Source organism: Lycorma delicatula, chromosome 6 (assembly GCF_047948215.1).
Source record: "Lycorma delicatula isolate Av1 chromosome 6, ASM4794821v1, whole genome shotgun sequence".
In the NCBI taxonomy this organism is placed as follows: domain Eukaryota; kingdom Metazoa; phylum Arthropoda; class Insecta; order Hemiptera; family Fulgoridae; genus Lycorma; species Lycorma delicatula.
This window is the reverse complement of record NC_134460.1, coordinates 84,273,691-84,299,255: the sequence shown is the minus strand read 5'-3', so window position 1 is coordinate 84,299,255 and position 25,565 is coordinate 84,273,691. Positions and strand designations below refer to the sequence as shown.

Genomic DNA, 25,565 nt, shown 5'->3' with positions numbered 1-25,565 from the left:
AAACACCAAAAGTTTTAAAATTGAAACCTTGCTTTATTTAGAGGTCTGACTGTATACACATTTTTGACCCAATTGATTGCAATCAAAAGGGAAGGTGCACAACTACATGTTACAACAATGAAAAATACAAAATTTCAACATTCTATGGCTAATCGTTTTTGAGTTATGTACATATGTACAAACGTCACACTGAAACATTTCTACTAACCAACTCAAAATGGATATTTCCATTGAAATATAAAAACCGAAATTTTTTGCGATTACAATACTTTCTTTACTTCATATAAGGAAGTTAAAAATAGACTAGAATTTTCTTGCATTCTTTGGCAGTTTTTTATTTATTTTTTCCACGCTATTTAAAGTTTAAGAAAATTTGAAACATTATGTGTGTGTGTTGTTTTTTTTCAAAAGTATGTAGATTATGTCCAATACCACCTTAATAGTTCTCTTGTTATCAAACAATATTAAAAAATATTGTTAGCAATCTATTGTCAAACATTTCTTTTCTCTGTTTGGATAATCACTTCACTTTCAAATATTTTCTTCAATTTATGTATTGCCTCTTATACTAGGGCTATTCAGAAAGCAAGGAACGTTTCCACCCGACGCCGCCAGGCGCACGCCAATCGCGTATATATTGGTGTGCTCGTGCACGGCACCTCAGTCAGCGTCCAGCCGTGACAAAGGGAACATCTCCGCACTGCCCGTTTTTTTTATATACAAATTTGAAATGTGTGTTGCAATCGAAAATCCCGTCAGTTGTGAGTTGTGGTCTTGGTTCGTTTTTTGTTGGCAAAAAACTTAAAATTCATCGGGAACTGTGTGAAGTGTACGGGAACAACGTAATGAGTGAAAGTTCTGTCAGGAAGTGGTGCATTCAGTTTAAAAATGGCCGAACAAACGTTCATGATAAAGAGAAGAGTGGACGTCCGAGCATTGTGACTGACGATCTTATCTTATATCTTGTGACTGACGATCTGACTCGTCTCCAAAGTTGACGAAAAGATTCGTGAAAACCGCCGTTTCACAATAAATGAACTTTCTCTATGTTTCCCACAAGTTTCACAGACTTTATTGTTTGAAATTGTTTCACAGAAGCTAGGCTACCACAAATTTTCAAGTACACGTCACTGAGTGGTTGAGATCACAGGCGGCAGGCAGAATTCTATGACACAGGAATTTCAAAGCTTGTCCACCGCTATGACAAGTGCCTGAATTTATATGGTGATTATGTTGAAAAGTAGTATTTTAGTCCCTTTCACATGTATATAATAAAAAGTTTTTCTTGTACTTGGTTTTTTAAAATTCCAAAACGTTCCTTACTTTCTGAATAGCCCTCGTATATACATGTTGAAAAGTAATGAAAAATACAACATCCTTGTCTCACTTTCTGTGTCAGAGCTTTCTTTATTTTTTACTCCTCCAACACCAACCTGATTCTTATACAGATCTATAATAATTCTTTCCTTTCTGTATTTATATAAGAACATTTTTTTAAAACAATGAACATTTTATTCTATTTTACATTATGAAATGTTTTTTCTAGGTCTAAAAATGGGGATCTGTTCATTCAAAAGAATAAAAATGACTTACATGTCAACTAAATTTAGTCTGATTCCTAGAGCATTCTTGTTTAAAAAGGCTGGAGATAGAAGATGTATTAAATGTAGTCTAATTTTATGCATAACTTTTATCCATCCTTTTTATACATAAACTATTTTAATGAATTTTTTTTATTAATGATTTGTTAAACTGATAGTGGGATAGCTTATGTTTTTCTGCTTTCTTGGTGTAGTAACTGCTGTGCCTTTTTTTATATTTGAATTCTCCAGTCTTATAAACTTTGTACACCATATATAAATAAAGTGTAATTAGTTCTACTACTTCAAAACAGCATAAAAAATTGAAATTCCAATACAGTCATCAATACTATTTTCCTCTTGTTTATGTAGTAAGAGTTCTTTGTAGAATTAGTAAGTTCTTTGTTTATTATTTGAATTTTACCAAATTTAAATCTTAATGAAGACCTTCTGTGGAGTCATCAATCATCTCATTTTCCCTGCTTAACACTTCATCATATAATTTTTCTTGTCATATTCTGTCATCTGTAAGCTTCTTCCTTCTCTCTTTAACAAAGGTTTTTTGTCTGCTTATGAGTTACTAATATATTTTGGTTCCACTTTCTCAAAGTTCTTTCTTGTTATTATATTCTACATTTGCTCTTTCAATTTCATTTAATCTTTATTAATTATTTTGCTTTTTCTATTAATTTCATTTTTAATATGTTATATTTTTATACAATTTTTTGCCTTATTGTTTTCTGTTTTTAAACTTTCTGTGTTGATTCACCATTTCTAACATATTTCTTATTGCCCATGGTTTTTACGTAGCTGTGGCATTTTTTATACATTTTGACACTGTTGGTTTTACGTATGAAATAAAATCAATTTTTTTATATACTTTTTCTACCTCTTCATCTTCTGCTTAATATGATGGTGTATCAATCTTTACCATTACTGCAGGTTTGACTTCTGAAGAATTTTTTTTATCATCCTTTTATTAAAAAGACGATGACTTTTCCCTTTTGTTAAAATATTCCAATTCCAACAATAAAATAAGTACCCTGCTTGGATCTCCAAGCAGAAATATCCTGCATGAATCTTTCAGGAACAAGAGTATAATACAAAGAATGTATTATAGTAAGGAAGACAGTGAAGGTGTTAATTCAGTAAGAATAGATTAAAAAAAGGCCAAGCTATAAAGGAGATTCAACCAAAACATTTATAATAGTGTGATAAAATTAAAGTTTGTTGTCCAGTTATCCAGGACCTTATAAATCATCAATTAGTTGCACTGTTAGCAATTACTGAAGGGTTGCAGCCTCCTTTTAAGTGTTATTTCTTTGCCTGGTCTCTCTAAAAATACACATTTGTTATGGTATTATCTATGGTATGGCAGTTGATATTTGGGTGATACAATATCTTATTAGATTTGAGGCATTTTTTTATCTACTGTTTTTTTATACTATAATTCCATATATATTCAAATCATACTTTTAGATTAGTTATATTATAAGTGGCACAGAATGTGTCAAATATTGATATAATACTCTCAAAAGGTTTTAAATCTGTTAAACGAAAATATAATGGTGTAAATAAATAATTTAATTTAATTTTTATTCACTGTTAACTTCTGCTTGTGCTTAAAACCAAAAGAATGCTCAGAAAACCAACTATTACAATTGATTACATTAATGTAAATCAAAACATCAAATTTTCGCGCTTCAGAACTCAAGCGGCGAACGAGAGTTTACGAACTTACCCGATTTAAATTGTAATGTTTTGACGCGATCGTCTCGTGAACGTTAGTTTTAACCTGTATGTTTAAAACTTTGCGTGTGTACATCGTGCCGGAAGATTTCAAGATGGGTATGTACTATGTTTTGTAATTTTTTTATTGTAGTCTTTGATTTATTTTGTATACAAAATGTTGTAAATTTATACGTTATGTTAATTTTATATTAATATCTACATTTATACCCTTGTTTATTATTGTGTCTTATGTGATGGTTCAAATAAGAAATTGTTTCATAACCTAACACTGTACGTTACTGCGTATTTTAAATGGTCTTATAATCTATGTATTAATGTGCTTACTGTACAGCTAAAATATTTAACTTACTCGAAATCTTCGTTTGCCTGCCCTTGAGAAGTGTTGTATTTGGCTAATCTTACTATTTTTTTTTAACTTTCTGGTATTTATGTATTCACCCTTTTATGATTTAACTGAATTTTATAGTTTGTGAAAAATTGTAATCCTTACCAGGATTCAAACTTACATCCCGTCATAAAAATTATAACTGTTATTCATAATAACAGGGAAAACTGTTAACCTATTCAAAAGTATCATTCTACCATTAATATAAAAAATGCATTGTTGTATAATTAAGTGAAATACAATGGTTTTATGTGATCATGATATTATTTAATAAAAGTAAATGATTCATATTTTTTAATTGAGAGGAAATCATAAGTAGTTGTTTGTAACTTATAATTTTTATTTGACATTCCTACATGTAGGAAGGAAGCTGAGTAATATGTTTTAATAAACTTAGGAATAGAGCTTTTCTTTAAATTTGTACATGTGATACTTATTTCTGTTGGACAGTTGTGAAACTGGTTGCTTAAGATAATGAATATCAATGTAAACTTGTAAAATCCAATGTATAAAATTCTTTCTCATAATCATCTTGTGCTTCAGGAATGAAGTTGTGTTCATTTCACATTACTTAACTATCCTAAACTTTCATTCACATCTACCAAAAGTCATTCAATATAGAACGTCTGTGATGTCCATCAATATAAGAAGTATCTATAGTGAGATAAAACAGGTTTAATGTTTGTAGTCATGTTCCTCTACACACATTTATCTTAGACTGAGAAGCTTTTATTTTGACACTTTATAACATCTTGTATTTGATGTAAAATCTTATTTTAATTGTTCCTGTATTAATGTAACTTCATCTGCTCCTACATAGTTATAGTCACGCAAATTAATAGTGCATTGATGCTTGTAATGACATTCTAATCTTGTAGTTTCCCAAAATTATTATAATAAAATTGTAAGTGAAAGTGATACTAGAAAACTGCTAGTGTCACTGTAAATATCACTTGATGCTTAGTAAAATACAGAATGTTTCCAAGACTACTTACTGTGACATGGATAATTGTATAATGGCCCACTAATTGATTAGGAAAATTTTAATATTCTTTTCTGTGTTTTCAAATTTGTTAATTTCTTCCTCATCTAAGTTGTTCCATTTGACCATATAGTACCTCAGGTTCTACCACTGTTGTGTATTCCGCTGTTGTCTATTCTTGAGATTTGTTTCTTGAATACATTCTTAGTCGTTCCATAAACTTTTGCGAGTTTTGTGAGCTTGGTTTAATTTGCTTCTCTATTTTGCCCATTGGGACATATTACTTCTCCAAGGTACTTGAAGAAATGTCAGCACTCTTGATTTTACTGCATTTTTGTTAACATATTTAGGTGCATTTTTTATTTTTATGAACTCAGTTTTTATGAATGATATTCTTAAGCCCATTTTTTCCTGTAATTTCCTTTATTGTGCTGATCTGTTCTTCAATGGTTTTAAATTTACTCTTAGATTGTGAGATCATCTGCAATTGCCAAGAATTTGTTGAGAAGCCTTTTTCTTTGATCCTAATCTTACTTTTTAGATTTTTTCTTTGCATGTTTTTGCCATTCCTCAGATACATAATCTGGTACTGCATTAAACAAAGTGGGAAAAAATCTGTCTCCTTGTCTTACTGGTGTTTGGATCTTCAATGCTTATGACATTTCCCCTTTGAGCTCTATTTTCGATTTCGTCTCTGTTAGTGTTTCCATAATGAGATTTATTATGGTCTACTCCAAATTCTGCAAGGGTGTTGAGAAGGGTTTGTCTGTGTATTCAATCATATGCTTTCTGGATGTCTACAAAGGTTACAAATTATTTTTATTGATTGTTTGTTCAGTTGAAGGATTTTTTTAGATGTAAAAGAGAAATGCCTCTGCAGTTATTGTCACTTTTTTACGTACTGAGTGAATTTGGGCTAGTTTCCATTTTTCTTGAATACTTGTGATTTCACTTTGTAGTTCTCGTATTGCGATATCATCCAAATTTCTGTAACTTTGAGTATTCCCTGCATGCTTTGTTGTTTTTGAGTGTTCTGATAGCACTTTTGATCTTTTCTAGACTTGATGTATCAGAGTTAGGTTTGTATTAGTTATATACATTAGGGAATCGTTCTTTGAGTTCTTCACTGATGAATAGTTTTGCAAAGACAGCCAAGATTCCAAAATTCTCTTTGGGCGCTAAATCTCCATTTTCTTGTTTGAATTTAAGCTTGGTTGGATGGATTTGGTTAAACTCTGTTTAAATAGTTGTTTGATAGGATATTCTGGTGTCTGAAATTCTGAATTTATCTGGTCAGAAGATTTTTTAAAAGTTGTTGCAAGCTGTGATCTTTGGTGGATTGCTTCGTCAGTTGTTCACTCCTCAATCTATGCTAATGTTTTTTAGTGTTGTATCAATACAACACTAAATATTGTATCCGAGTTTTCTTTAACTTTTGCCAGTTTTGACTTATGAGATCTTTGAGTATTGCGAAACTTCTGTTTATTATCAAGAAGGCTTTGGGTGCATATTTTCAGTATTTTGAGTTGGGTACTTTGTTTTTCTTTGTGGAAAGAATACCTTTTTGACCGAGGTCAACATGAAATTTTTTAGATAATGGTCCAAGTCAATGTTGAGACTTTCTTGACTTTTAACTTTAATCATTTCTCTGATTTTTGGTTTGAAAATGGCAGTGTGATCAATTTGGAATTCACAAAGTGTTTCTTAATAAGAAACCAATATTCTTGGGTGTCTTTTTAAGTATTTTGTCATTATTTTGAGATTTTCTGTTTTACAGTAAGAGATGTATTCCTCTGTTCCTGTTGATTTGTTTGTGGGTTGTTTATTTTTTGACTTGTTTAATTTTGTCTGTTATTTTGTGCATTGAAATCTTCTACTAGAATATTTAACAGCTTTTATGGATTTGGTTGATTTCAGTTTTAAGGAGGTCTCACAATTTTACTTTTTGTGGGTTTCTTTTATTGTTTACATCTATTTGAGTATGCATTTATTTTATGTAGATTTTTTTTGAGTATTCTGATTGCATTTTTGATCTCTTCTAGACTTAATGTATCAGAGTTAGATTTGTGTTTTTATTTACTTCAGGTAGTTGTTTTTTGGGTTCTTCACTGTTGAATAGTTAGGAGCGACAGTCTGTTTGACAGGGATCTTAAGTCTGTCACTGAGTTTATTATGAAAATTGTACCAGAAATGGCAGAAAAATTTTCTGATTCAAACTCATTATCAGCTAGAGATTTTCTGGGAGTTTAATTTGTTGATGAGGTGTTTGAATTTATCAATTTTCAGAAGTGAATTTATATTTAACATAGCTATGCATGTTTTTTGTTTGGTTTGTTTGTTTGTTTGTATTGAGAATGCCCTGATAGCTTCAAGCATAACCTGGGGCACTCCATAACCTTGCTCCATGCTGCTATTTCTTGTAGTGGTGGATTCCTGTTTCTGGTTACCACCTGGAGTAATCATTCATTGTTTTTTTAAAATCATGTACCTATTAAAATTGTGGGTATAGTGGAATCTGGTTACCCAGATCTGTTGTTACAATAATGACTTTAAGCCCTAGAGGTTTTTATAGTCTAGCTCACCATTGTTCCTGTTACATCACTGCACATTCGTCAACTTATTTAAGTTATTCTTTTTTCATTCATCAACACACAGACATAAATAGGACAAAACAACCTTCACTAACAGATAAACTATGTATTCAACATTAGTGTAAAGGATAAATTAATATGATTAAATTGTGTTATTAATTAAAGTCCATGAATCGGCGACATAATGTTGAACTGATGTAACAAGAGGTTAAGTGAATCAACATTTTTTATTTGGTACTCCGGGCCGAATACCTAAAAGTTTATTGTGATAATCTTCAATTTCTAATTATACAACTTTAAAGCCATATTATTTAAAATTTCAATAATTTACAGCATTAATATAGTTAGAGGAATTGATAGAGTTGCCAACTTTATGATAATTTGGGTTGCATGATACTGTATTCATTCAGCAATGTTGTAATATTATTTATCTATCTTTATTTATAATATTAAGAATGTACATGACTTATTAGTTCTTAATTTATTATGGATAAGGAAAAATTGTTAAAGCAAAGAAGAACTATTAAGTCTGCTACTGCAAGAATCAGTAAATTTAGTGATAAGTTTGATGTTTCAAAGGATGATAGTTATGTCGTACAAATCAAGTTGAGAAACCTAGATTTACATGGAAAATATGATGTTATACAGTCACACCTTGAAACTGACTTTGATGATGATAATGTTCTCTCATCAGATCATATTCAAGTTGAAGGTGATTCATCTACCATTGAATGTAAGTTGCAGTAGCTGATAAATAACAGTAAAAAGACAGTGAATCAAGAAGTCAATTTAAATTCAATGATTAACCAAATCCAGCTACAGCCAATTAACTTACCAGTATTTAAAGGCAATGTCTTGGATTGGCAGCATTACTTTCACATATTTAATGGTATAATACTAAGTAGAAATGACTTGTCAAATTTACAAAAATTGCATTATCTTTATTGTTCCTCGAGGGATGAAACGCTAGCTATTACTAAGAATTTGCCAATTATAATCGAAAATTATGTAATCGCATTAGAACTACTGAAAAAGAGATTTGATAATAAATATATAATTGCTTTTCATAATTCTGACCGCATTTTAAAATTAAAGGGAGAATCTTTGGACACTTTGTCCAGTTTTAGTAATGAAGTATAATCGTATGTAAATATTCTTGAAGTACAGCAAATACCAATTAATATTTTTAAATTTATTGTGATTCAATTTTTACTTTCAAAATGTGATTACTACACCTTTAAAAGGTGGAAGGAGAAACTATTAAAAAAAGAATTTCCCAAATTTCAAGATTTACTAGAGTTCTTTGAATCAAGATGACGGATTCTTGAGAACACCAGCAACCCAAATGGGTCAGACCTTCTAAACATGGAAAATAATGCTAGGAGACAGCATTACAAAAATGCATCCAAATCTTTCACTAAACAACCTACTTCAGATAATAAGCCATTTAAAGAAAATAATTTAAATGGTTTCTCAAAATTTAATTGACAACAATCTCTGTTGTGTTATTCAAATCATAATTTACAACAATGTAAAGATTTTTTTTTAATTTATCTCTTGATAAAAGAAACTTTTTAAAACATAATTATTATTTTAATTTTTTTGTGTAATGGCTATTTTGTTAATGAATGTCATTCTTCCACTGCATGTAACATTTGCTTTAGAAAATATAATATAAGATATGGATAAGAGTATTGATTAAATCAAAGGACATAGAGTTTGAAAGCAATAATTATTCTTCGGTTAAACTACAATTAAATAAAAACTTAATTTTGTCTTCTACAATATGTAATGCCAATGATGTTCATGGTAATTCTCATGCATGTTGAACCTTATTGGATTCAGGCAGTCAAGCGAACGTTTTTACACATGATTTTGCCCGAATTCTAGGGCTTCTGCTTGTGAATTGTAATCTTCCAATTTTTGGAATAAATAACTCAAGTTTCTCAATCTTAATATAATGTTGTACTCACATTGCATTCTCTACATATGGATTTTTCATTTGAAGTACAATGTGCTGTTCTTTCAAATGTAATAAATTGCCTTCCATCATACATTTGGACATTCCACATCTTAATTTACCTTATAATTTATTTTATGTTGATCGCATTTTTACAAGAAAACTGCAAATGGCATTGGTGTATTAATCGGAGCTCAATTTTACTTGAGTCTCATTCTCCCTGGGAAATTTATTCAAACTTCTAAAGATCATATTGTCCAAGAGACTGAATTATGATATATAGTTAGCGGTTGTATTCCAACTAATGTTAAGCGCAATAATTCCACTATATCATTTCTTTCTCGTAAAGATTCTACAGACCTCTCTAATACAATTGAAGAAATTAAAACTGATACTTCACTTGATGACAATTCCTTATGTAAAAAACATTTCCAATTTAATTTGACATGAAATGATCAAAGTAGATTTGTGGTCTCATTACCACATAAATAACATTCAATTAGGCAATTCCTTTTTTAATCTTAGAACAGATTTTTGTATTTAGAAGAAAGGCTAAGCAACAATTCTAAACTTAAAAGAGATTATTCCACCTTCATCCAAGAATACAAGATTTGGGTCACATGTCATCAGTTAACTCCGATGACTTACTAATTAAACGATCTAATGTGTGTTATTAACACCACTATCCAGTATTTAAATCATGTAGCCTAACAATTAAATTTTGAATGTTTTTCGATGGTTCGGTTAAAACTTCTAATGACCTATCACTTAATGATACTTTATTAGTCGGTTCAGTAGTCCAACAAGATATATTTTCTATAATGATTAGATTTAGGACACATAAATATGTCATTACGTCAGACATAACAAAAACGTATCAAGTTTTAGTCAAGCTTAGTGATTCAAACTTACAACATATACTATGGCGTGATTCACCAGACCACAAAATACAACACTGCACTACGTATGGTAATTTATGGAACTGCTTGTACACCATATCTAGCCACACGATGTCTAATACAAGTAGCAAAGGAAAATTAAATTAATTATCCATGAGCTTGTAACGCTGTTCAAAACAACTTTTATGTTGATGACATTATTACAGGTTCAAATAACTTAGATGAAGTTAATCGACTGAAAACTGGCATTACTAAATTGTTACAACAGTATGGTTTTTTGTTACATACTTGGTTTTTGAACAACTTCATCAGTAATTCCCTTCATTTTAATTCCTCTTCCGTCTAATCTAGAACAATACATACGAACTTTAGGAATTCTTTGGAATAATACATCAGACATTACTTTACCAAGTCACTCATTCCAGTAATTCTAATATTTATACAAAAAGAAATATCCTCTCCATCATAGTTGGTATATTCGACCCATTAGGACTCATTGGTCTATCCTATTTTCTCATGAGCATTTTATACAGTTACTGTGGCAAATTAAAATTGACTGGGATGAAACATTACCCAAAACAATTCTGTCTCAATGTTTGGCTCTATACAGTCAGTTCTGTTTAATTGAATCAATAAAATTTTATATATTATAATTCCTAATAATAATATTAAGGTTAAGTCAATTCAATTACATGGTTTTTCATACCTCCAAAAAGGGCTATGACCATTGTATTTATATACGAACATTATTTGTCGACAATACAATTTCATTTAATTTACTGTGTTTGAAATCAAAACTGGCCCCTCTAAAATAAATAACTTTACCAATACTTGAACTATGTTGCTGTATATTACTTACTTGCTTATTAATAAAGGAATCGATTCGTTAAAGATACATTTTTACAAGATACTCTTGTATACTGATTCTACGGTTGCACTTTACTGGATTCATGGGCAACCATCCATTTGGAAGATATTCATTAGAAAAAGAGTTTTGGAAGTCCAACATAATATTGCAAATGGTATTTGGCGTTACGTCAAGGCTTCAAATAATCCTGCTGACTTACTTTCTAGGGGTTGCCTTACAAGCAAATTAATTGACATGTCAATTTTGTGGCACAGTCGGAAGTGGCTTTCACAATCTTCATCATATTGGCCAAATAATAATAATAATTCTATCTTTAATAATTGTGACGAATCCAGAATGTTTTAGCAGAAAAACGGAAAATATGTTATTGTGATGTGTATCTACTGTAATACCTGATTACATACAAAAATATTCATCTTTACACACGCTATTCTACACATTTAGTTTCTGTTTTAGATTTATATATAATGCTAAGTCTAATCAGTTAGAATGGAAGTTGGGTCCTTTAACTAGGAAGGAACAAAACCACACTCTTACCTTCTTTTACAACAATCACAGTCTATTCATTTTGGTAATGAGATACATAGTATTAAAAATGATCAAACTATTGTTAAACATAGTAAACTTATTTATCTGGAGCCATTCTTGGATAACTCAGCTTTACTACATGTGGGAGGCAGACTGCAACACTGTTTATTATACTACCACTTAAAACATCCTGTTTTATTACATTCAGATGCTAACATCTTAAGACTAATCATTATGAGCGAACATTTACTGCTTCTACATGCTGGTACTCAGTTAACACATCACTTGCTGCATCAGAAGTATTTGGTACTAAATGCCAAAAGAACTATTTTGTTAATCATTAATAAATCTTTGATTTGCTTTAATTTTAATGCAAGAACTCAAACTCAACAACTTGGTCAATTACCATGTTTGGAGTAGTTCCTTCACGACCATTCTCTGCTTGTGCAGTGAATTTTGGTGGAATGATACGCCGTGGTGGGCAGAGATCCAAGTATTTGACTAAAGCTTATATTTGGATTATATTGTATTGTATTGTCTTGCGACCAAGGCAGTACATTTAGAACTAGTCTCCGACTTGACTTTACTGTCATTCATTGCAGCTATAAAAAGATTTGTATCTCGTAGAGGTATTCCTAATCAAATCTTTTCTGACAATGGTACTAACTTTTGCTCTGCTAAAAACTTTCTTTATAACTTTTATCAACTTTTTAAATCAGACAATTTTAAAACAGACATTCAATAATTTTCAAAAAAAACAAGGTATTAACAGGTCGTTCATTCCTCCTGCATCTCCATTTAGGTGGCTTGTTGGAAAGCGCAATTAAAAGTGTTATATATTACATGCATCGTGTTATCGGTCAAACTTTGAGGAATTATATATAATCTTGAGGCTTGTCTTAACTCCTGTTCCATATTTTCTGTTTCTACAGACCATAGAGATCCAGAACCTCCTCTGTCTATAGGACATTTTCTCATTGGGTCGACTTACATCCTTGTGTGAGCCCTGTTATCGGAAAATTGAAGTCAATCGTTTAGGACGTTGAAAATTACTTCAAAGACTTATTCAGTTTATTTGGAAGCTTTGGTCTAAAGACTATCTGCATTATTTACAGCAACAAAATAAATGGCATTTTCCCTCATGTAATCTTGCTGTTGGGGATTTAGTTTTGGTCACCAATGAAGATTCCACTCCCATGCAATGGAAGCACGGCATTGTCACCAAAGTTTATCCTGGTACAAACAATTTAGTTAAGGTAGCTGATGTAAATGCTGCTAAAGCTTTACTAAGAAGACCTATACATAAAGTATATCTACTACTGATCATAAAAGATTGAATTAAAATAATGAATGTATTTTAATAAGTAATAACATATTTTTCAAGTCACTATAATATCTGTAACAATATTTTATTTGATTTATTATTTATGGTTCTGTATTATTTCAATTTGTTTTGTACTCTCATTGTATATTTGTTAATATTTTCCTAAATATTGTTTGTAATAATGTATATTTTAAGATGCATACTTATATTAATGTAATTGTATTTTCACTCTCATATTGCTCCCATACTCCTATGTAATATAGAGACTGTTACACGACATACAGATAGATACAAATACATACGACAAAACATACATGCAAACATATAACATGTACATACATTATTGGCTACATAGGCTTTAGGCTATTTTGGTTGCACTGAGGCGCCAAAGTGGTTTATTCATCATTTGCTTGAGGATTAGATTCCCAAGCTTTATATATATTAGTTAATATGATAAAGGTTATACATATACAGGCTTCACGAACATCATTATCAAAGAAATCCTAGATGTATGCAATGCTAAGTAAAATTTCCCATTGGCATCACGATTGCTCTGGTCAATGGATACATCTTAAACGCATAAAGGCTTCATGGACATTATCAAAGAAATCTTAGGTTATATAATGCTAGTTACAATTAATCTAGAGGTTTAGTCCACCTTAGATAACATACACGTAATCTCCCATTGACATCATAATTGCTCTCAACAATGGACGCATCTTGACACATAAGGCTTCATGAACAACATTATAAAAGAAATCGTAGATCTACGCGATGCTAGGTACATATTGATTAAGATAATCAGATCATTCATTTTACTTTATAACTGTTACAAGTAAATACGGGTTGCGTAGCAATTTATATATTATAAGCTTTATAATTTATTGTATAATTGAATGTAATTACAATTTATATATTATGAGCTTTATTATTCAATATATAATTAGGCTATTGTTACATACTATTTGTGAATTGAGAGTGATCCCAATTTGGTCTAAACATGAATTTAGGCATTTATTTCTATTATGATATTGTGCAGTGTGCACATTGTAATTGTTTGTTACCTTGTTATATATTAGGTTTGTTTATATTATATTGCTGCTTAGTTACCAGCTGAAATTTATGTACGAGGGTTATTTTTTATCAAGGTCCGATCGATCGTGAAATAAAAACCCATGCAAAAATCAGATGAACCTTTGCGCATATGTATTGCGCAGCGTCTCTAGCATGGCCTCAATCACGACGTATCACTTTATTTAGGTCTGAACACGCAGCTAGCACGTAAACATGTCTATAACAATAGCATCTCTCGCCAAGTGTGAAGTGCGTGTGGTAATTCGATTTCTTCAGGCTGAAGGGTGTAATGCAGCTGAAATTCATAGACGAATAAGTAATGCGTACGGTGAAACTTCTATGAATGACAGCAAAGTGCGACAATGGTGCAGGAACTTCAAGGTTCACGGGAAGGAAGGTTCAAGCGAACCTTCTCCAACTGAAAGTGTATGGCTACTGTGTTCTGGGACCGGAATGGAATTCTCTTGGTGGAATTCATGGAACGTGGCACGACCATCACTGCAGCCTCATACTGCGTGACTCTTCAATGTCTACGAAGGGCAATTCAGAATAAGCGGAGAGGAATGTTGTCATCAGGCATTGTCTTTCTCCATGACAATGCTCAGCCGCACACTGCAGCTGTAACAAAGAAGCTCCTGTTTTCATTGGGAAGTGTTTGATCACCCACCATACAGCCTGGACTTGGCTCCATCCGATTTTCACCTCTTTGCTCACATGAAACGCTGGCTAGGAGGATAACATTTTGGCACAGACATCGAGCTGCAGACCAGCGTAGAAACATGGCTGAAAACACAGGCGGCTCCATTCTATGACGAGAGTATTGGAAAGTTGATACCACCCTACGACAAATGTCTAAATCGGAGTGGCGACTATGTACAGAAATAGCGTAACTATGTAAATACTTGTTACAAATAAAAAACTGTTTATTTTCACTGTGGTTTTAATTTTGTGATCGATGGGACCTTGAAAAAAAAATAACCCTCGTATTATGTTTAACTGTATTATTGTAATTGTTTAAGTTATTCTTTATTCATTCATCAACACACAGACATGAACAGGACACATTAACCATAACTAACAGATAAACTATGAATTCAATATTATACTGTAATAAAGGATAAATTAATATGATTAAATTGTGTTATTAATTAAAGTCCATGAATCAGTGACATAATTTTGAACTGATGTAACAAGAGGTTATGAGAATCAACAATGAGGATAATGTACTGTGCAGGAATCAAGGGGGGGAGTCCTCTGGATAAACTGGAAATGGCAACCGAAGCAAGCTCTGCGGGTGAATAGGACGCCAATCTCCGTGGAAAATTGGGAATGGTGAGCAAAGTGAGCTCTGTGGCCATGAGGTAGGCCCCAAGAAGCCCCTGAGTTGGCTCCAAGATTCGCCTGGGCTGACCTGAGTTTGGGGTTCAGATTCTGGCTAGGCGGGTCAGCTAATATATATGTATAGGTTTTTTTTATTATGACAGGCTGGCTAGTATATATATATATATACATTTTTTAAGTTTGTTTCATACAAAAATTATTATAAATTTTACAAACTTTATTTTTTTTATAATTGTCTTTTATTACTTTTCAGTTTTATAATAATTGTTCAAGGCATCAGGAAATTCATTACTGATAATGGTAATTTAGGAGAAATTTGATAAAAGAATAAAATTTAACAATAGGTTATGTGACATATAGCTGAGAGTATGAAAAAGGTTTGTTAAACACGTAAGCTCAGCCTAATGAGTGGAAGGAGTTTATTGACTTCATCTCCACAGCCAAAGACATTTTTTGGTTTGATGAGTCTTTGAACTCATCGAAATTGAAAAGAAATATTCTCTGTAAAAAAATGACTTCTCTGTAATAATCGAAATTGTAATTTCATTTAATTAACTGAAATTAATTTACTAAAATTTTTAGAATGAAACAAAATTTTTTTGATTTTCAGTATGACCTTTTTCACCAGGGTAGCTGAAATTTGAGCAAAATCTTTCACTAGCTGTTACTTGCAAATGTACCATTTAGGATATGTGTTTATATGAACTTTTTCTATTGTTTTCTCAAGTATAGTAGGTTATGAAAGTCCTGGTAGAATTTTGTGGTACACTTCACGAACTCTTGTGAACTTCACTCTAGTAAAGTTTAAAAGTTTTTGCTATAAAACAAACATTTAAGTTGTCAAAACAAGAGATAAATATTAAAAATTAAAAAACACGACAACCAAAAAAAAAAGATTGCTTTTTAATATAGGATAATTAATGATCGTACAGGTGACAATTTTGTATATAGTATAATTTTTTTTAAAATTATTTAAACATATCTGTATTTATATATACACACACACACACACAAATTTATATAGTCTACAACAATCCTGGTAACATAAGGATTCCAACGCGGGGTCATCCATCTAAATTGGTTCAGCCGTTGAGCTGTTACAGTTGAATAAACATACATACATACAAATATCCTAAATACATTACACTCCTTTTTGGACAAAAAAGTTTTCAAGAACACATGCAGTTTTATTATTGTCATTAACGTAAATGAACATATACAAATCACATTAATAAATAACACCTTTTCATAAGTAAAAGTTGCCTTGCACGAGGTGCTCACATCACCTTATCACTCTAGCCTCACATACAGTTCACATGGGAAGCTCATTAATATTAAATAGAATTTTTTTTTTAATTTAATATTATTTTATTTAATGTAAATTTAATTCTATTATTTTTTGTAAAATTATTCATTTGATTGATTCAAATCATTCAGTTCAAACCCAGCTTACACAGTGATAAAGCCTCATGGTTCATTAATTCAATTCACTAAGGTTTGTGCTTCAACCGGCAAATTTCCACTACTACATATATATATTTATATAGCCTATGACACTTTTGGTAATGTAAGGATTACAGTACAGGGTCATACATCTAAATCAGTTCAGCTGTTGAACTGTTGTACTGGAACAAATATACATACACCCTAAATACATTACAGTCCTTTTTGGGCAGTCATGTAATTATTATGCTGCCAGTTTTCGCATCAAATGACAATTATTACATCCAAGGTGTATTCCTTTATTAATAATTATTATTATTCTAAGCTATATTCTTCTATCCTATTTTACTCTTATGAGGCTTGAATTTGTGTTCGCAGTAATATTTTTATGTTATAAAACTTACATTTATTAATCTAACTATATGAAAGAAATAGCTGAAAAATGTTTTTGTGTAATCAGTGAAAGCCCCCTTGGGATTTTATGATGTAATTTAAAAGATTAAAAGAAAACAATGATTCTGAGTAAAAATTTGATACAGAGATAAATTATTATATTTTATAACCTTTAAGTTACCTTTGCCAGATAACTTTATAAAGTAAAATGTAAATAATAAAAAGAAAAGGGTGGAAGAAAATGAAGGTCAATTACAGGTGCTGGAGGCTGGGTCTTCTTACTTTCTTTTTCATTTGATTAATTATTAAAAATCTGTTAGGAAATTTTCACTTAATATTAATGACATGCTGTGGTCAGGAGATTTTTTATTCTAGTAAGGAAATTCAAGGACTTAATTTATTTTTTTTTAAATATTTTATTGCATTGTAACAAAAATACCAAAGTAATGGCTATTGGAAAATATAGTTAAATATTATTGATCTGGTTTAGACATCTCTGGTTTAGCATGCTTAATAATATTTTTTTTTTGCTTCAGATAGGCTGAAAACTGATTCGTGGGATATGATATGAAAATTAAATGACCATAATCTTTTATACATGGAATCAGAACATTGTTTATATTGGAACAAAACATTTTTTTTATCATTTCTAATTTTATTTTTTGTTATTTTAGCAGATTTGGGTGAAAATGATTTTTAAATTATTGAGTATTAAAAAATTCAACAGTTTGAATTGTTTATCTTTTGGTTATCCATTGTAATTTGGTGAATGGAGTTAATATAGATATTCTTTTTTGTTCATTTTTAGGTGACTGCATAATTTACGATGAGTTCAAAACGAGTGAAAATTATCTAAATAAACTGTTAAATAAGTTGATTTTTAATGAAGATTTAATGAATAATTTAAAATGTGCAATTGAAAAATTTAATTTTGAACATGCAAATTATTTGAGAAGTCAACTCCTTTTAAATATTACAAAGGAAGAAGCAAACAGTAGTGTGTTATGTGAAAAAGTGAATAATGTTCTAATTTTATCAGAATTACAAAATAATACTTTCAAACTGATAAATAAAAATGGTGAATCTTTTAATATCCTTGGTATCGATCCTGATGTTTCGACTGGTGCAGATAATCTAAGCGGCAGTGAAAAAATAATGTTGAAGTCTATTGTCAAGAAGAGGCTGACTAGATTTTGTTCTGATTTTCAAAATAAACAAAAAGAGTTTGAAACAGGTAACTATACTTTTCATAAAAAATCAGATGTGGACATCACATGATTTCCTTGTATGCCTATTAAATTACATATATACATTTTTAAAAGTACATTAACGTGTATTTCACTAATAACTTTTGATTTTTTCATATTTTTTTTATTGTTATTGAATTATTATTATTTGTAAAACGTTTTTACAATGAGAGGTTAATAATTATTAAAAAATAAATATATTTAAATTAAAGAAAAAAAAAAGTTAAAAAAAAAAGAAAATGAAGTCGGATTCAAATTGATGTGCCTTTCCCTTATAAGATCGAAATATTTCATTAATTAAAGTTTTATTTGGCTATAACTCTGGAACGAATGAAAATAAGTACCACTTATACCATGTACTATATATTGTTGAAAATCTCTCAATCAGGGCTTATTACTGTAGTTAAGAAAAAGTTCAAAATCCAGATTTTTTGGATTTTGGACACTTTTGGTTCAGTCGATTGCAATCAAAAGGGGAGGTGCACAACTAGATATTACATCAGCCCAAAACCAAAATCTCAATATTCTACAGCTAATCATTCTTGTTATGCAAGATACATTCGTACATATGTAGAAACGTCATGTCAAAACTAGTCAAAATGAATTCAGGGATGGTCAAAATGGATATTTCTGTTGAAATCTAAAAACCAAAATTTTACGCAATCAAATCACGAAAAACTTTTACAATAAAATTTTTTGCATAAAACTTTTACAGTTGTATGTAAGAAATGTTTACAATAAATAATAATTCAACAATAACAATAAAAAAAAAATTTTAAATCGAATTATTTGTGAAATAAAATTTTATGTACTTTTGAAAATGTGTGTATGTAATTTATTAGGTGTAAAAAGAAGTAAAAAAGTTTCCTTATTTTATTTTATGTATTTAATTGCTTTTTAATACTGTCAAGTGTTGAAAAAAAATTATTTGGCTTGGTTTTTGTTTCCTTTGGAAACATCTGGGGTTCAGATGGGTCTTAGTACAATGCTGCTATTAACCTTGCTGTATGTTCATAAGATTTTCTAGCCTTGTGATGACTAGCCATTCACTGTTCTGCAGCCTTTGTGCATAATTATGTTTAATGCTTTCTTATTTTAACCATTTGTGTGTGATAGAACGTTTCATAAACAGTAAACAACACTGAAAAATTACCTTTCATTTTATATACCACACATATGTGTGAGAAGGGAAGTTATTTGTAGTCCTTGTGATGCTGTTTACCTCAAAAGACTAGACCCATGGAAATCACACAACTTAAAATTGATCATGAAAGAAGCCTCCTCCTGTTACTTTATTGTATTAGGATAATCATTTTCTAATTAATTTTACATTCGCTTAGTAATTTCATCACTAAAAGAAGATACTTTCTGTCAAATGTTTACAAAATCAATTACAGAGAGTATTTTCAGAATTCTTTGTTTAGTCTTTTTATAGGAAGTTGCAGTTTTCTTCAGACTGTATGACAAAGATTATCAAGAAAAAACTGATTTTCTAAACTAAATTACATTTTACACTTAAACAGTGTACATTCTGCCCCTGTTTTTGTGAAAAGTAATTTTCAGCCAAATTAATGATTGTGACATAAGTAGCTAAAAATCAACAAAGTAAAAGCTGATTTAAATTTTACCTTTTCTTATTGATGAAAAGCAGCACACATGCATCAATTACATAGGCTAAATATAGTTAGTAAAACATGTTAATTAAATTTGAAAGTTAGTTATTAAAAATCTGCTGGTTTTTTTTTAAACATTGCCAATTTTCACCACCACTATGTTTATTTTATAATTTTAATTTGATGTAATATTCCGTAAGTATGTCACGTTTGGTAACTACCAAATTTTATTATCTTTATTACTTTCAAATTTGTATTCATTTCCACATATTTTTGTTGGTCCTATCATTTTGCTCAAAATTTTCCTACTTTTTTGTATTGTATTTATTTCACCTGATTTCAGAACTGAGGATGGATTTAGATGTGTACAGGCCTTCTGGTTTAGATTACCATATTGCAATGTCTGAATTTGGATTTTATTGTGATCTTCCTTTTTGTTGTAAATATCTTTTGTAAGTTGGTTGGCCAATTCATGTTTCTCATTCTTGTTAGAACAGCTTTATGTATCCATTTATTATTTCTCCCAGATATCTAAATCTATTGACTGTTGATTTTTACATTTTGCATACTTATTGATTTGGGAAATCTTTGATGTTGGTCATAGGTTTCTATTTGTAGGTTATTACTTTTATGTGTTTTTTTCAGATGATATTGCCAACTGTACTGAAAATAACATGGAATCTAATATGATTTTGAGGAAAGGAAAAATTGATATAATAACATTGCAGTTCAAGAATTTATATTTAATTAATAAGTATAATCTTTTAATTAAAAATGCTTGTAAATTATTGGAAGATATTACTAACTACAAACATGATTTATTTAATAAAGTTTTTTTAAGTTCTACTGATTCTTTATATGATAGTGCAAAGGATATGAAGATTAAAGCAAGGTGTGTATCTATATAAAATTATTAAATTAAGCGCAACAATTCTTTGAAGCAGCTATTTATAAAAGTGCTTCTTTTGTAAATTAATGTATTAAAAAAATTATTGAAAAAATTGGAAAAAAGATTGGGGACGTTTGGTTGAAAAAAAACTTCAAATGTTTACACTTTAATTGCCAACATTCATTGTGACTTAATTAGTTAAAGGTTGCTAAGAAGTTTAAGAACATGAAATCTAAAATTTTTGTCTATATTAATGATGAAATGTATACATTTTCTTTTAAGCAAACTTTCCAATGTTACTGTCTTAGTTAATTTAAATATATCACTCATTAATTTTGTTGAAATGTGAAACAGGTTTAATGAATTGCTCCATTCCATTCTATTCAGTACTAATTGTTTAAGCTCATTATATTTTTACCTTCCCAGCTGTAGTGATACGTGCTGCTATAGCAGTAATGGGGAAAGTGGGCTTTTTTTGACCAAAAGATTGGTCAAAAAATTTATCTTTTAAAGTTTTATCCAATAAATAGACATTTAAAAAAATATTTAACAAAAAGCTAAATTGTAAATTATTTGAAAAAAAGAATTTTTTTCAATGCTCCCAAGTCCAAAATATGTATTTTTTCAGACCGCATTGACTGATTTTCTTCAAACTTCTATGTTCTCCCTTCAAGGGGAAAGAATGTATTAAATTTTTGAAAAAAATTGTAAAAAGGGGTGGGGGTGTTTGACCAAAATAAAATTTCAAAACTTTACTGGCACACTTAAACTAAAAAATATTTTAGCAAAAGTTGAAATTTTTTGATCAAGATCACAAATTTCTGAAAATTATTATTTAACATTCATCCCCTCCCCAAAAAAATATTTTATAATCTAATCATTTATTATTTTTACAAGCTGTATATATACTAGGTGGTCTACTTAAATTGAGACACATCTATATCTCAAAAACGACACATTTTAGGAAAAAATGTTTCCTATTAAAGTTTTTCCATTTCAAGCGGGAAATACATTCACAACCTATGTTGTTCTTGATAAGGTAAAATAAATGTCATTTCAAGAGCAACTTAATTTTTTTAAAATAAGAACCTACTTTTTTTATTGCAGAATGAAATTCTTTGCAAAAAAATTAAAATTTCATTTCAGATTTTTTTTTTCTAAAACAGATAGTTATTCATCTTCAGAAATGTTGTAGGCCTATAAATTGGTAAATTTGTAGTTTCATTAGGTCTGGCCTAGCTGACGAGTTATTTTAACATCAGCTAGATGTTAAATTTTAAATAAAAAACAATCAATGCTAACAATAATGAAACTAACAATAGAAGAAGAAAAAGAATTTTAGCATGTAAAAACACCAGTGAACTTTTTAAAATAGCCTAAAAGTGAAGTCCAAGTTTCAAATGACATTTGTCTTAAGTGAACATATTATCAGTATCTTCAATTAATGTTTTTATTTCTGTTACTCACCAACTTTTAAATATTAAATTATTTAGTTTTTATTTATTGGAAATTATGAAACCATTCACAATTAGAGAAAAGAGTGAGATAATTTTGCTTTACAGGAAATGTCACTGAAATGTTGATCAGACAGTAGCTTTGTATGCTCTACAATTCCCCGGTAGAAATACTCCAAGTTGTGCTTCTGTGGTCAGAATTGTAAAACAGTTTAGTGATGCTGGAAGTGTGGGGGCCAAAAATAGGAATCGTCAAAATACTGTGACAGCAGAAAACAATGAGATAATGGTGGCTGCGGCGGTCATTGTAGATTCTCATGTTAGTTCAAGAAGAATTTCGCATGACTCTGGGATATCAGAAATCAGTGTTCTGAGAATATTAAAACCTCTGAAATTCCATCCATACCATATATTTCTGCATCAGGTAATCTGCATGGAAACGACTTTGAATTAAGAGTAGCATTTTGTCAGTGGGCGCTGGAAAATGTACAAGTAGATAAAAATTTTTTTCCTTAATGTTCTATTTTCCGACGAATCAGGTTTTACTAATCATGGAGTAGTAAACAGACATAATATGCATTATTGGGCAGTGTAAAATCCACAGTGGGTGAGGAAAGTAGATCAACATCTGTGGACTGTCAATGTTTGGTTCAGAATCGTAGGCTGTAAATTAATGAGACTGCATTTTTTCGATGGAAATTTGAATGGAGAGAAATACGGAGATTTTCTAGAAAATCAGCTGCCTTTACTGCTTGATGAACTATTCTTGGAGAAGAGAAGAACGATGTGGTTTTATCATGATGGCTGCCCTACACATTATACAATTATCACCAGAGTAATTTTGGACCGCAAATACAATGATCATTGAATTGGTCGAGCTGGTCCACTTCATTGGCCTGCTCATTACCCCAGCAGTACTCCAGTAGATCTTTATTTATGGGTTTACCTTACAGAAAAGATTTACTTAGATGTACTAACTATCCCTGAAAACATGAAAGAGTGTGTAACAAATGTCTGTAGAGGTATCAAAAGAGAAACTCTATTAAATGTTCATGGGTTTTTCTTAAATCATACGGAAAAATGCATAGAAGTAGGACACCACTTTGTTGAAAATTTGTTGCTGTAATTTATATATAATAAGTTTTTGTAATTATTTTAAATAAAAAGATTTTGAAGTATCAGTAATTCATTAAACCAAATATTTTCACTGAGTCGACATAATTTAACTGATCAAAGCGTTTAATGTAGGCTGTGTACCATACCAGGATGTACTGTTTGATTAAAAAATTTCATTAAAATGTAAATGGATTTTATTTTAGGTGTATCCTTTAATTGGTTGTTTTTATTTAAAATTTAAAATGCTGGGCCAGATCTAATTAAACTAAAAACACTAATTTATAGACCTACAACATTTTTGAAGATGAATAACTAAAAAACTATCAATTTTAGAAAAAAAATGTGAAACAAAATTTTAATTTTTTTACAAAGAATTCAATTCTGCAATAAAAAATAGGTTCCAATTTAAAAAAATTAAGTTGATCTTGAAATGGCCTGTTTTTGACCATATCAAGGACAATATAGTTTGTGAACATATTTCACCCTTGAAATGGAACAACTTTAATAGGAAACATTTTTTCCTAAAATCTGTAGTTTTTTAAATATAAATGTGTCAATTTAAATTGACCACCTGGTATATATCTTTCTATATTATTTTTTTAGCTATATCTTGCTTTAGAAAAGGAGTTAATGGGAGGTTTTGCATCATAGTTTCTGCATTAATAGGCCATCAAACCATTATAAAATTTATTTGCCCATCCCACTCCATTGGTCTGTGATAACAAAAAATATTTTTTTGTTTAATCATTAAAAAATTGTTTAAATTTAATGCCATCTCACAAGTTAATCATTGCATTTAAAATGTAACAAAAAATATTAATTTTTTTATATTCCTTGGAAAAAAAATTAGCAAAAACTTTTCACAGCTTTCTAGAAAATGACAACTTTGTTTGTTTAGAATTATGGCTGTATTGTATTTATTTTTTTTTTTTTAATTTATTATCATCACTTACGGATTATTTTCTTAAAAATTAATTCTACCCAAATGCTGCTTCTTGAGTATGGGAACCCCAAAATGAAAAACAAGTTTTTTCCATCTATTTGTTTACTTGTCCTACTGTTAAATTTTTATGAAGTCCTCCAAAAGTGTAGAAATATCAGTTATTTTTTTTTAATTTATTTATTTAATTATCATAAAATGACAAATAGATATATTTTACACATATATGTGGGAAAAAATGTTTATTGTTTTTCAATAAAAATGAATTTTATCATAATGGTACAAATAGAGCTTAAAATAATTGAAATCATAAATGAATTGCATAACTTGACTAGCGTAGCCAAGAAGGTTATGCAATTCATTTTTCCAGCTTTTCCACTTTCTGATTATCCACTTTCTATATTCTAATTTTTATTGATTTATCTGCATACTACTTTTATTTTTTCCTCCTCTATGGATCATGAGACCTTGCCGTTGGTGAGGGGGCTTGAGTGCTCAGGGATACAGAGTAGCTGGACCGAAGGTGCAACCATATCGGAGAGGTATCTGTTGAGAGCCAGACTAAGGAATGATTCCTGAAAGAGGGCAGCAGCTCTTTCAGTAGTTGTTAGGGGCGTGAGTCAGGACGACTTAAACGGCCGTATCAACATCACACAGTCCTCTGAGTACTGCGCAGCTGAAAGCAATGGAAAACTACAGCTGTTTTTTTTTTTCCAAGAAAATGTGGCTCTGCATTTTCAAAAGCAATAATGGAGGCGCCTTCCTTGGTAAAATATTCCGGAGGTAAAATAGTTCCCCGTTCGGATCTCCGGGTGGAAACTACTAAGGAAGGGGTCACCAGAAAAGTAAAAAATAACATTCTACGAGTCGGAGCGTGGAATGTTAGAAGCTTAAAAAAGGTTGGTAGGCTAGAGAATTTAAAAAGGGAAATGGATAGGGTAAACGTGGATATAGTAGGAATTAGTGAGGTTCGGTGGGAAGAGGAAGGCGACTTTTGGTCGGGTGACTTTAGAGTAATTAACTCAGCGTCAAATAATGGGCAGGCAGGAGTAGGTTTCGTGATGAACAAGAAAATAGGGAGGAGAGTGGAGTATTTCAAGACGCATAGCGATAGAGTCATTGTAATAAGGATAAATTCAAAACCTAAACCGACAACGATTGTTAACGTCTATATGCCTACAAGCGC

The 25,565-nt window shown here is 30.4% G+C and overlaps 1 protein-coding gene across 1 annotated transcript in view; it reads left to right on the top strand.

Moving 5' to 3' along the window:
• The first annotated feature begins 3,315 nt into the window (after nucleotides 1-3,315).
• LOC142325980 (uncharacterized) overlaps nucleotides 3,316-25,565 on the top strand; it is a 28,591-nt gene continuing 6,341 nt past the window's right edge. The window contains exons 1-3 of the mRNA XM_075367998.1: nucleotides 3,316-3,428; nucleotides 17,929-18,354; nucleotides 20,626-20,872. Of these exons, the coding sequence (XP_075224113.1) occupies nucleotides 3,380-3,428; nucleotides 17,929-18,354; nucleotides 20,626-20,872 (722 nt within the window). The 5' untranslated portion in view covers nucleotides 3,316-3,379. The remainder of the gene's footprint in view (nucleotides 3,429-17,928; nucleotides 18,355-20,625; nucleotides 20,873-25,565) is intronic.